The sequence below is a fragment of the Quercus robur genome, chromosome 9, assembly GCF_932294415.1.
Source record: "Quercus robur chromosome 9, dhQueRobu3.1, whole genome shotgun sequence".
NCBI classification, from domain to species: domain Eukaryota; kingdom Viridiplantae; phylum Streptophyta; class Magnoliopsida; order Fagales; family Fagaceae; genus Quercus; species Quercus robur.
Genome location: NC_065542.1, coordinates 10,895,199 through 10,909,114, shown reverse-complemented (window position 1 = coordinate 10,909,114; position 13,916 = coordinate 10,895,199). Strand labels below are relative to the sequence as shown.

General features: G+C 30.4%; 1 protein-coding gene across 1 annotated transcript; it reads left to right on the top strand.

The window, feature by feature from the left end:
* The first annotated feature begins 4,885 nt into the window (after window positions 1–4,885).
* LOC126700701 (cyclic nucleotide-gated ion channel 1-like) lies at window positions 4,886–12,244 on the top strand. Its single transcript, XM_050398903.1, has 6 exons — window positions 4,886–5,308; window positions 5,404–5,619; window positions 6,317–6,606; window positions 8,780–8,891; window positions 10,045–10,329; window positions 11,616–12,244. Exons 1-6 carry the CDS (start codon window positions 4,886–4,888, stop codon window positions 12,084–12,086), a joined length of 1,797 nt encoding a protein of 598 aa, XP_050254860.1. The 3' UTR covers window positions 12,087–12,244.
* The last annotated feature ends 1,672 nt before the right edge of the window (window positions 12,245–13,916 follow it).

Sequence of the window (13,916 nt, the reverse complement as noted above, 5' to 3'; positions counted from 1 at the left end):
TTTTTTTCTTGCAAAATAGATAAGAATTTTGCATGGATTAATGTGATTGCACTTACTTGTGGTTGTAGGGTCTGTTGTTGTTGTAGTTGCAACGTTGATGCTGTAGTCGATTGTTGTAATTGCTGGTGGTAGCTATTTCTTATGGTGATTTTTCTATTATGTGGTAAAGATGATGGTGATTAATTATGAGGAGAACTAGGGTTTTAGGAGGATATGAATGTCAGGATCAAAGTCTTTTTTTTGGTAGGATTTCTCCTTCAGATTTGTACTCTTGAGGTTTTCTTTTGGGCAATGCTATGTACACAATATATATATATATATATATATATATATATATATACATTTATATATTTTACAATTTCACAATTGTTAAAATATTATTGAATTTTATGTGGCTCACCACTTGTTATTGTTTTCATTTATAAGAGAAACAATGGATTTGTTAGGTCATTTGGATGATGTCACTTAGGTAATGTCAAAAAAAAAAAAAAAAAAAACCTTCAGAATATAAACATGTGGTAAAGTATGTTAATGCCAAGTGAAAAAAAAAAAAAATTCGGGTTGACATGTGGCTTTGATGGGATCCTATAATCTCCCACATGGGGAAAGCAATTAAGACATGAACTAAAACATGGAACTGCTTTTTTTTTTGTTTGAAATCTACCCCATTCCCCCTTGGGTTGCTACTCTAACTTGGGAGCCCTGAATATCCCCAAGACTTGGGGGCACACCATAAGGCTTTAATAGCAATTGATTCTATCCACAAATAAAAGATGGTCACATCTCTTGTTTAGTTGATCAAGATTTAATGAAATTCCTTAAGAAAATCACGTGCATATTCCAAAATAAATTGGTGTCGCCATTTTAATAATATTTAGAAAATTTTGTGGTTTAGTGTGGTAGGAAGCAGCCTGAGCTTGTAAGTTTGAATAATAGAAGTTTGAATAATAGCAAGCTTTACTAATGCTTAAGTGGTGTCATGCCATGTCAAATTGAGATCTAAGTAAGTTGGGATAATAACCATAGCAGCAACCTTATTTTTGTTATTTTAATGGGATTAATATTTTATAATCCCACAAAAAATAATGTCATGCTGTCTTGATAAAAAAAAAAAAAAAGACAATCACTCTCTAAAGAGAAATATATCCAGGAAAATAATAATATTAAAGTGATTTGATTTTTTTTTTTGTAGAAAACGATAATCAATAAAGAAACTAAACAACGTCTATATATAGAGACCAAGGTCTCTCATAATACATGCCAGCAAAGTCATAAAACAATAACATAAACAGGTCCACAAACGGAATATCAAATAACAAAAGTTCTTAGTTTGAACCGGCTCCCATCCTTGCCAAAGCATCTGTACATTTGTTGGCTTTATGATGGTAGTGCTTCATCCCCACTTGAGGAATTTGGTTGATGAGAGTTTTGCAATCCATAATAAGGGAGGCATGAAGTAAATTACTACTATCATTACTAGAGACCCAACCAAGCATAACGATAGCATCAAATTCAATCTCAACAGCCAATAAATTTAAATTAACACATAACATAAGTCCATCTCTCAAAGCCTAGAGCTCGGCAAAGTGATTTTATCTTCAAAACATATGAACTTATTTTTCCAAGAATGTACAACGCATTTTCAAGTCAGAGACTATTTGTCATATACTGTGGGAATGCTCTTTTGCTAGAAACGTTTGGGCCCTGGTTCAAGCAAGAGTACAAAAATGTTCAAATGCGTCGCCATAATTTTTCTTATTGTTTCAGCTTATGATGAAAAGCTGAATTTGAAGGAACTTGAGATTTGGGGCACGGAACAAATTCTATTTTTACAAAGTTCAGTTACACCCAGAGGCAATTTTGGATGGAGCCACTGAGCTGTTGGCAGTATACCAGAGACTAACAGCGACACAAACAAACTCCTAAAGTAGTTTTGCTTGTTATGCAGTATTTTTCTTGTCTTGCCTTTCATGAGCTCTGCTGTTCTTTGAATACTGTGGTGTGGTATTCTTGTCTGGACGTGCTGTGTTTAGACTTACAATTGTATACTTTAATACAATTTCTTTCAATTCTTTAATAAAATTTCTATCATTTAGCTCCCAAAAAAAAAAAAAAAAAAAAAAAAAAATCTTCTAAAATTCTAAATAATCAAATAAGAAGAAATTTTGTCCTCTTTTATAAGGAATCATATTTTCTGCGATCTCACTTTTTTGGTTAGATATTCGCCAAATTAACTTGGTGTTACTCTTTCTCAAAAAAAAAAAAAAAAAAAAAAAAAAAAAAAAAACTTGGTTAACCTTGTTTAATTTAGTAAAAAATGATGGGTAAAGAATTAGGTTTCATAATATAAAAATTTGTGAAATTTATTCTGATATCTGATAATGAATATACAAAAACTCAGTAAAACTTCGATCAAACCTTAGTCTTTGGAACTTCTGGTAAAAATAATACCTTTTAAGTCGTCTGTATTGCATGAAATGTTTGAAAATTTTACGATAGCCTAAATGGGGTAGCAAGACCTCCTCCCCCAGAACGAACAAGAAGAATTGCTAAAAAAATAAGGACTTATCCGCGTTGCGACTCGCGATTCGTGAGGAAGGTTCTTGAGACTCATGTTATGTCCTTGTTACGGACAGAGTTGGAGTTTATGTAATCGTTATATAATATTTCACGTGAAACATTCATGGTTTACCAAATTATTATAAGATAGTGTTAAAACTAGTGATTCCGTTTACTTATCTGTCATTCTTTGTTATTTCTAAAACTGCCAGTTGCTGCCACACCTCGCGGACAAACAAAATTAATCAATTTGCAAGTTGCAAAATATACTTATTATTTTTAGCTAGTAATAAAATGATCGTGGAATGTAGTTGAACTTGGATTTGTCACATGCAATCTCAATATCATAAAGTCTTTAAAGTCAACTAGGAACCTTGAGGTTTTATTTTATTATCTTTCATCTTTTCGTTTTCTTGAGTTCCCACTTGCAATTGCGAGGTCGAGGTTGCAGTCAATTAGCAAATTGCAAAATATGCTTTTATATATATAAATATATATATATATATATATATATATATATTTCTTACCATTTTTTTTTTGCTGGGAATTTGTGAATTCATGTCTATAGCTAGCTGGCTTAGATTAGTTTGCAATAGATTTAAATTCGATGGTTGGTAAGCGAAACAATACTATTAAAGAAAGACTATAGGATAGACTGTTGTTAGTGCAAGTGGTTCCATAAGTACTGGAAACTATTTATGAGAAGTGAGAACAGTGAGGGCTACCCTTGTTTATAAATTTCCTCCACATTTTGCTTTGTACTAAATTCCAAATCGAGCTTAGTCTCTTTAATTTGCTCAGTCAGACTTGAAATAAGCCTGCTACTATAGTTTATCAGGTTCGATTTTCTGTCATATAAATTCACATTCTTTTTCTCCGTGAGGGGATACTTCTTTAGAAGTATATATTGTTTGGTTTCATTAAACATTTCCAGAACAACCTGACAGTTCTCTTTTCTTCTTTTATCCATTTATAAATAAAATTATGTTTAAAGTAATTAATCTAGCATTATTTTCTTGTTTTGAATACTGCGATTGAGATAGTATAAGTAATTTTACAAAAATATTCATTCTTGATCTTTTGATGCACTGTACTTATAATGGTGATTTTTTTTTTTTGGGCTTCTGCCCAGCCAATAAAAAAAAAATCTTAGGGCAAGGCTCAAAGGACGGGGGCGCATTCCCGCCAAAAATTTCATACACATTTGTTTATTAATAAATTTGCCCCTTTGACCCATCTTAAAATTTGATTATCTTATTTTGTTTTTAACGATTTTATTTTATTTATTTATATCATAACTAATAGATTATTATTATTATTTTTATTTCAAACTTATATTAAAAAGAAAATCTTTCTTATATTATCAATGTCTTTTAAGGTTTACAACTTACAAAAGGAAAATAGTGGTTGATAAAAAAAATAAAAAAATAGGGGTTTTAATCGAAAAGAGAAAAAAAAGAAAAAGAAAAATATTATTACATTTCAAAATTAATTAAGAAAAGATAAACAAAACTCAAAGTTTTTTTAATACTTTATCTTTTTCATTAATATATAATTTATTCTAATTTTTAATATTGTTTTTAGGCATTAAAATTTGAGGTTTTAGTGTTTATATATAAATTGGTCTCAAGTACTTGTTTGCACATGCCTTTATGTGCATATCACTTATAATTTTTTTGAAGTCAAATTCTAACTCCATCACTGTTTTTCAATATGCACACTCAAAAGAGGTTTCTTTTTACAGTACTTAAAAAATAGAATTTGTCTAATCTATTTCTCACTTTTCAGTGATCAAAATATTTACTTTGTGTTAATTAGGTGCACGTTTATTCATAATTCAGACGTTGATTATTTTATTTTGGAAATTGACTCATTAAGAAGCTTTAGGCATGAGTCATAGTAGTGGGAATCGGCGAAGAAGTAAAGGTGGAAGCTTTAGGTATGATTTCTCATCTTGGTTAATTCTCAACTTACAACCAAATCTATGAATACGTTTTGTTATTTCATTACAACATGTTTTATTCCTTACAATAAAAATTGTCACTGCTGTACCAATCTTTTTTTCGGAAGTTAAGTTAATAGTAGTTTAGTTACTTCTAAATCGATCATCACTATAAACATGTTTTGCATTTTGTACGGTTTAGTTTGAAAGGAACCATGTTTTTTTTTTTAAAAAAAAAGGATAACTGATGATTTCATTCATAAAAAGTAGAATACAGTCAGAACAGGTGTAACTAGTTGCACAAAATAGCCAACACTAAACAAGCAACAACTCCTAGACCACCCTAGTAATTCAATGTCCGCTATTTTTTATTTCACAGGATTCATGATGTTGAGACTTGAGAGGCAAGACGAGAGGAATGAAGCTGAAGATGGAGGTCCTCTAGTGCTAGGATCAAGCAGCTCAATGAAAATTCGTGATCGCTGGTTCCTTCAATCATGGAGGATAATATTTGGAGTGTCGTGTGTGATTGCAGTAGCATTGGATCCTTTGTTCTTTTACGTTCCTGTGATCAATGAAGATAAGAAGTGCATTGGGATAGACAAAAAGTTGAGAGCCATATCTCTTATTTTGCGCTCTGTTACCGATATCATTGGCATTATAAATATTATTTTGCAATTTCATGATGAGTATACCCATGTAGACGAGACCTCGGGAAAGGTAGTTAAAGATTTTCGGAAAAAAGCGAAGACTTATCTGTGGCCATACTTCGTAATTGACATTCTCGTTATTCTTCCCTTCCCGCAAGTAAGGGAGTGCTTTATTTAGTTCATTGTTTTCTTCAAAATTGTTGCATATTTAAATTTTATCCCTTGACTCTATACTTGTCGTAATCTGTTCAGGTGATAATTTTAATTATTTTTCGACAACTGGAAGGCTCAAAATCTTTGAATAAAAGAAAGTTGTTGACTTTCTTTGTTCTCTTCCAATATGTGCCAAGAGTTATTCAAATCTTCCAATCCTGGAAAGATCCTAAGAAGAGAGTCGACAAATCATCTGAAACCCCCAAACGAGTTAAAGCGGCATTCAATTTCTTTCTCTACATCATTTCCAGTCATGTAAGTTTGATTTTGTACTAATTTTAGATTTCGAATGTATTATGCTTAAGCTTATCAAAAGCATTTGCAAAAACACATGAAATATATATAAAATGTGAAATACTTCATTTATTATAAATGGGTACTCCTATTCTCACATAAATAATAAAATAATATTATATCTACAATAATTTCAAGGAAATCTTAGGAAGTAGTTTGTTATTGCTTATTGGTTTTAACATCGGCCTACTACTAATATTACTTTTTAATTCACTAATAATAGTCTACAATTTAGAATTTGCTAAGAAAATGTTGTGAACGTACGTATCATTACTCAGATAGAGAAAATCTAAAAATATAACAAAATGTCATAATATTTTTATAACACCTTTGTCTTTAAGTTATCAAGAGTCTTAATCTAATATTTTAAGTATTTATTTTGACCTATCAAAAACTGACATCTCAACTATAATAAAAATGTTGTGTCAATATATTGTGTTTCTAGAGCAGTGACATGTTATTTTAGCTCAATCAAGAATACCTTTATTGTCCTAGGTCAATTATATGACCACCAACATAGATATTATATAGAATATAAATACATTATATAATTCATGTATAAATCCTTCTCTCTGTGTACAATTTCATGAATTATTATTATGATTATTAGGAAAATATGAAGAGTTTATTGATGTTCAATGTCTCGATGGTCTTTTAGGTATTGGGAGCCTTTTGGTATTTTCTTTCTATTGAAAGGGAGACTGCTTGCTGGCACAGAGCCTGTGAAATTCATACAGGATGTATCGAAAGTTCTTTCAAATGTGATGACAGGCTTCACAGTTTAGGAAATTACACATTTCTAAATGACGTTTGCCCAATAAATCCACCAGATAAAACGCGCTTTGATTTTGGAATATTTCTTGGAGCCCTTCAGTCTGGTGTAGTGCAGTCCAAAAATTTCTCAGAAAAATTCTTTCACTGTTTCTGGTGGGGCTTACAAAATCTAAGGTTTGCACATAATATTGACTCTGCTATTCCATATTACTAGCATTTCAGAATAATTTTTATTAATAATATATTTATGTCCATATTGCATTATTTGTAAGTTATTACGAGACTTTTATTTTATTTTATTTTTTTTTTGAGAAACTGTTCTTACGAGGCCATAGTTTGCCACGCCCATTCGTGGAGCCAAAATTTTGGTTTAGGGGGAGAAAGATTGCTTAATCTATTGAACAAAAAAATCGATTAAAGTAGAAAATATAATGTAAATATAAGTTATAGTTTATAATTGTGTATTAGATATCAATTTATATTTTTGAGTCTAGTATTAGCCAGAATATTTCTCAAAAAAAATAAAAACATATTAGCCAGAATCAGTATACTCACTATTATGTATGATTTATTTATTCACAATTTAAGCTGAATATATATATATATATATATATTCATATAAATAAAAATATAAAAATATAAACAAATAAAAAATCAATATATACTATATAGTCATTATTATATGAAGTGAAAAGATTAATCTAAATATATTAGCTTAAAAGTATTAACATTATGATCACATACTCAAAATATTTAAAATATTCTATGTATGAATTGATTTTGCTCTTAAAAGACGCTATATGATATTTTTATTCTTGAGTTTAATTAAAAGTATGAATATTTATTCTTTCTATCTTAGAATTATTTAATGATGGGTTGATTTGCAAAAGATTGTAAAAAATATACTGAATTGTAAAAGAATTATTTTGTTAGAAAAAATATATAATTCAGTACATTGTCTAGGTGACATAGTGATAATATATCTTCTAATATTAAAATTACATATAATTGTTTTTTCTTGATTACATTAGGTGTTAAAATTTATTTCTAAAAAATCATTTTTGATTTTTTTGGGAAAAATATTTTTTTTATATTTTTAAATATTATAAAAAACTAATTTTCAAAAGAACTTTAAAGCTTAGTTTGGTTGGGAAGATAAAAAAGAGAGAGAGAGAGAGAGAGAGAGAGAGAATAAAAAATATTTAAATTTTTTATCATATATGTTTGGTACAAATGATCAACAAAAAATTAAGAAGGGTGAAAAACAAATATTAATTTCATTTGTTTGGTTGTAAAGAAAATTGAGAGGATATATGTAAAAAATAATTTATATGAATTTACTATTATGCCCATGTTACATAATATATAAAAAAAATATCTAAATAAATTCAAATACTTGTGAGCATAGTTCCTCAAATTATATAAAGAAATAAAAATAGAATATTCTCTTCGGTTTTTGTTCCATCATTTTTCAATCATTCCTAAAAATCACTCTAAACAAACAAAAGATAAGGGGGATTTGGATGGGGTCACAGGCAATGGACCTAGTGTCCCCCCTGCCCCTACACACACACATAATCTGCCATACAAAAATACTTGAGATAAATTAAAGATGTATTTTTGCTGTATATAAAAAAGAAAAGAATTTTAGATGTATTACTCCCTAGCCACCCTTCTCATCCATGGCTTACAATTATGTCCAGGAATAGAGCTAGGATTTCGAGTGAGGGGGACAAGATACACTCAAACCCAAATGCTTAAAAAATTTGTTATAGCCTAAATCTTCATATTGTAGCTCTAGATTAACCCAAAGAAAACCATGTTTTAATCCAAGCTTATTATATTGTAGCTCCATGTTTATTATATTGTAGCTCTAGAATAATATATATATATATGTGTGTGTGTGTGTGTGTGTGTGTTTGTTTATCCCAAGCTTTTTCGGGGAACTTCATCAAATATTTAAATTGTAATTATTCTATGCTAATGCTTTAAGATAAATTTCATAAATCATTTAGAAAAAGAATCAAAATTTAATGAAAATTTGAATAAAGAAAGTGTACTTTTTGTAAAAGCTTGGAAGTATTGAACAAAAATGGAGCATGAAAATTCAAAACCAAGCTTTATATATTTTATATTTTGCTTTTTCTCATTGGGTAGGGGGGCCATTGCTCTCCCTGGTCCAAGCATAGCTACGTCCCTGATTATGTCTCCTGGCATTTTTGGTGCATCTCTTGGCAGTTTCTCCTCTGCAGAATGCTCTTCTTCTTTCTTTTTATTTGTTATTTATTGCAGGTTTGATTTCTAAGATTATTATATCTAACACATTATAGTTGCACCGTTTTTGCAGTTCTCTTGGTCAAAACCTCGAAACAAGTAACTATGTCTGGGAAAAATGCTTTGCAGTTCTCATTTCTCTCTTTGGCTTGTTATTGTTTACATATTTCATTGGAAATTTGCAGGTTAGTCTCAATTCTATTTTTTTAAAGGCTTAGGGTTCCTACTTCCTAGTTATACAATTATGAACTGAACAATATTTAGGCTAAAACCAAGAGTGGGCATTAGATTGGTTTTTAGGTAGAAAGAATGATACCCCTCACACTTGCTATGTATTAAAATGGCCAAATTGTTGTACTGTAAGTCTATGATGTCTATTTATAATTAAAATAATTTTCTTTTCACTATTATCCAAACTATTCTTACTATAGTAAAGTGCTTTGAAGTTTAATTGACACTTCATAATATTTCCAATGAAGATATTTATAGTTCAAATCTTCTCATGATCTTGTGTTTTCAATGGGGATATTTATTATTCAAATCCTCACATGGTCTCACCTCAACTCTCCATATATCTTAAGTGTCTTTAAACACTATCCTTTCTATTTAGGTTTTTATTATTATTTATTTTTAATAATATTTGATGATCGAGAAAAGTGAAATTTGAATCTTTAGTGTCTTTATTGGAAATACCAAAAATGTCCATTGATATATATTTTTTATTAACAATTGATGTGTTTAGATTTCTCTAATATTTAATTTTCAAAGGAGATCCTATGAAGCTTATTATTTATATAATATGGAGTAATTTTGTATTAATAAATATCCAAAATATAGGTTTTAAAAATCAAGAGGTTTGGAGCTCAATACCTACCGGTATTTCTAATAAAAATATTTATAGTTCAAATAATTCCACCCAACTATATATATTGCAAAAGTGCTTAAATTTCTGTTTCAATATAAAACTAGAATGGATGTCATAATAGATTTTGAAACTTTGGATTTAACATTACAAATTCTAAACCTATAATTAAGGATACGAAACTTAGTCAAAAGTCTGGGCTTAACTTAGTCACATTTTGGTGTTTTCAATATATTTAAGGCTCAAATCTTTCCACCCTCAGTATAAATAAATAAATTTAAAAAAAAAACTTCAAAGGTTTTCTTTGAAAAAGAAGTATGATCACCAACGTGCATTAGATTATATATCTCAATCTTACGGCAATGAATCGGTTACAAGGAATATACACTCACGTAAAATATTCGTTTTTTGTTCTTTGTCTACTTAATTAATACCATAAGATTTGACAAATTGAACTTACTAGTAGAAGTGAACAGCTATACATGCAGCTGGACTCTTCAAAATCGGAGGAAGCAAAAAAGAAGAGGGAGGAGAAGGAGGAAAGAATGGAGATGGAGATGAAGGAGAAAAAACGAACAATAGAAATATGGATGTTCAAATACAGGCTTCCTGGAGAAATGAAAAGACAGATTATGCAGAACGCAATGCAGATTTTGAAAAAAAACAAAAGCCTTGTTCATGTGGAGAACCTGTTACGTCAGCTCCCTGAAGGACTAAGCAATTCTGTAAAACGCCACATCTACTTAGATCTACTAAAAAAAGTGAGTTCGTTAATTAGCTACGATAAACTTGCTAAATAATATTTAATTTGCACCTGTGCAAGATTAGTGCTATTATTGATATCACTCTAAAAAGAACGAAGAAAGAAATAAGAGCATTATAGTTTTAGTCAACTGATTGTTTAACCATCACTGCAGATGCAGCACTCATGCATAAAAAGATTATCAATATATAATTAAAATTTAACAAAAAAATTAAAAAAGTAATTTAAGTGATGAATTAATGCACATTTTGTAGTGCTATGTTTTTATTAAAAGAATAAAGATTCTAATAAATATAAAATGATTTGAAATATATAATGAAAATTTCTTTTAAATTTGTTGATACTTTATTAATTAATTTTTTTATTTAAATAGTATTTTGATTTATTTAAATATTTAGAATAAATTGTACAACATAATTTCACTATATGACACTCTATGTGTATATGACTCACTCTATGTGTGATATATATATATATATATATACACACACATATTAGCATTACTAATGGTAATGTACATATTACCATTAGTAAATAGTAATGGTCCATTAGTAACATGGTCAACATAATTTGTAAAAAATGTTGTAAAATGTTGTAATAATTACAATATTGAGACACATAATATAAACACGATATATACAACCTAACCTAATGAAGAGCCCCATATATATGTAGGGTTTTTAAAAATGAATATTTATAGAACTTTTTTACAGAAGAATATTTATAGAATTTAAATTAATAAAAAAAATTAGGATAATTATATGGAAGATTCTAGGCTTTCAAAAATTTACGCAATAACATTAAAAGAAATCAACAACAAAAATTCGAAGATTTTTGACCAAAAATGCATGATGTTTGATTTATTTTATAATATTTTGTCATGTAATCTTTTGAGACCTTATAATTTATTTTAATATGTATATTTCAATTAAATTTAACTTTCCTTCTATATTTAAACCTACCCTTTAAATTTTTGACACATTATAATTTCTTTTAATGGTAGAATATACAATTTAATATAAATATAATAAAATTTTAAGGGTAGAATATTTAGTTCTATATACAAATACAATTATAATAAAGACCTACAGTTAGAATGTATAATTCCATACATAATTACAATACATATCTATTAATAAATATCATAATTATTAAATTTCATATTTAGACAATAAAAGAGAAAAAAAAAATTATATTTTGTTAAAAATTTCCGTGCATCACACAATTTACCAATATTTGATCTCATGACAGTATTTATGCGGATTGTTTTACTTTTTGAGCTAGGTGCCGGCGCTTCAAAATATGGATGAGCAACTGTTGCTAAAGATATGCGACTCTCTCAGGCCAGTCTACTACAATGAGCAGAGCTACATTGTTCGGGAGAGAGACCCAGTTGATGCGACGATCTTCATCACTGATGGTGTTGCATGGAGCTATTCAACTAGTAATAATGGTGAAGCAATCAGTGGCTCCTCTTCACTCGCTGAGCGTCTTGAAAAAGGTGACTTCTTCGGTGGAGAACTTATTGAATTCGTGTTGAAAAACCCATCCTTGCCCAAACTCGCCATTTCTCCAAGAACCGTCAAAACCCATGGACCAATTGAAGGCTTTGCTCTAATGGCCGAGGACTTGAAGAATATTGTCACTAAGAACTGGAAGTGTGTTGGCAAAGGGCAGTTGGAACCCTTCGCAGCTCATGTGGTGCAAGCAGCTTGGCGCAGGCATCATGAAAAGTCCTCACAGGGCGGCAGATAATTGCTCGTGCGAGATTTCCATTTATCATGCATGTTGTGTAAGGAATTCTCACCCGGGTCTTTCAGAGATTGTAATTGACTAGCTAGTTGTTTAGAGTATTGAATGAAGGCTAGAGTAGGAAAAATAAAAATCTTCTAATTTAAGCAGGTGTTGATGTAAGGTTGATTTGCTTTTTCTTTCTTCCCTTGAAAATGGATTTATTTTCTGAAAAATATTTATAAAAAAAAATGAGGTTTTCATTAAAGTGCTTGGTCTCTGCAACTTCAACTGCGGTCTCCTTAAGGTCAAAATGCAAATGTCGTCTAGAGTTTAATTTGGTCAAACTATTTCATTTCTTGTTTATGAAAAATCTCAAATTCTCCATAAACCAATATTAAAGAGTGTGAAACATGGAATATAATCTCAAGTTTAGGACTTGCCTTTCAAGTTTGTTGAACCTATCTTCCAAGTTTTTCCAAAGAGAATTTTCATATTGAATTTGAAACACATATACTGAGATAATTAGTTCTAGACTTGCTACGAAGCTTTTATATATATGATTGAGGCCCAAAGTCAAAGGCATGACCGATAAAAATATTGGAGCTAATTTCATTTTTCTTGAGATGGACATTTTTAATGCTAAATTCTTCCAAAATGAATTTTTGTTAAACTCATCTTTCTAAATTCAAGTAACATGGCCCACGTTCATTAACAAATAGGACCAAACCCTGTGAGATTTTAATAAAATAGAGGCCCAGTTCGTTTTGTTAGAGCATCATCATCATCAGGTGTGCCAAATGCCAAATATTTGTCATTTTACACACCAAACACCAAAAACAGAGCATCATGAGGTGTGCTATATGTTTTAAAATTTTGAAACATGTTACAGTACGCTCTCAAATATGAGAGCGTACGGACGAGAATACCATAATTTTTTATGCTTATTTTATTTACTTTTCCTCTCTCCTCACAACACTTCTCACTCACTCTCTCTCTCTCTCTCTCTCTCTCTCTCTCTTCCACAGCACGTCGATCTCACCAAAGACCACCACTTGACGTTGCCGATCTTCGTGCCAGGACGGAATTCCACCCCACGAACTCTTCCGAGAACCCGACCTGACTCAAGCTTCGAAGACGATAGCTCGACGGAGATCTTGCGCACCACGAACTGAGTCCAATCAACGAGTTTGGGCAGCGAGCGAGTTAGGAACACCAACGAGTCGCATCGGAGCGAGTGGATTGGTCTGAGGAGAGGCTTTTGGGGCTTGAGAGATGGGGAAGATGAACAAATGCCAGAGATCGAAGCCATTGGAGATCGCAAAGAAAACGGCATCGTTTAGAGAAAGGTATACTAATAGTAGTGGTAGTACTAATCCATGGCAAGGTTTTGAATTTCTGAGTTGAGAAAATTTGGATTTGTGTTTGTGTTTGTATTTTGGGGTTTTTGTCTGATTTGGGATGGGTTTTGAGGTTTGTGAATGTGGTGGGTTGTTGTGGATTTATTTATTTATTATTATTATTTTTTTAAAGGTGGCGTTGGTGGATGGGATTGTGTCGGTGGTGGCTGTCAGTGTTGTGCGGCAGTGATTGTTGGTGGCCATTGTTGTGGCAGTGGTCGTTGTTGGTGTTGTTGTTGATGATGATGATGATAGGGAAAAGTTAATATATTATTTTAACGGGTAGTAAATATTAATTTAATGTATAGAATTAAAGTATAAAACATCTGATAAATGGTATATTGTAAAATAATGTGCTAAAATGATAAAGTAGGTTTTTAGTGTGTCAAAATGACATTTTTTATGAGAGAGCTTATGAGAATGCTCTAATGTTGCTTAATTGGTACTTTTAGAA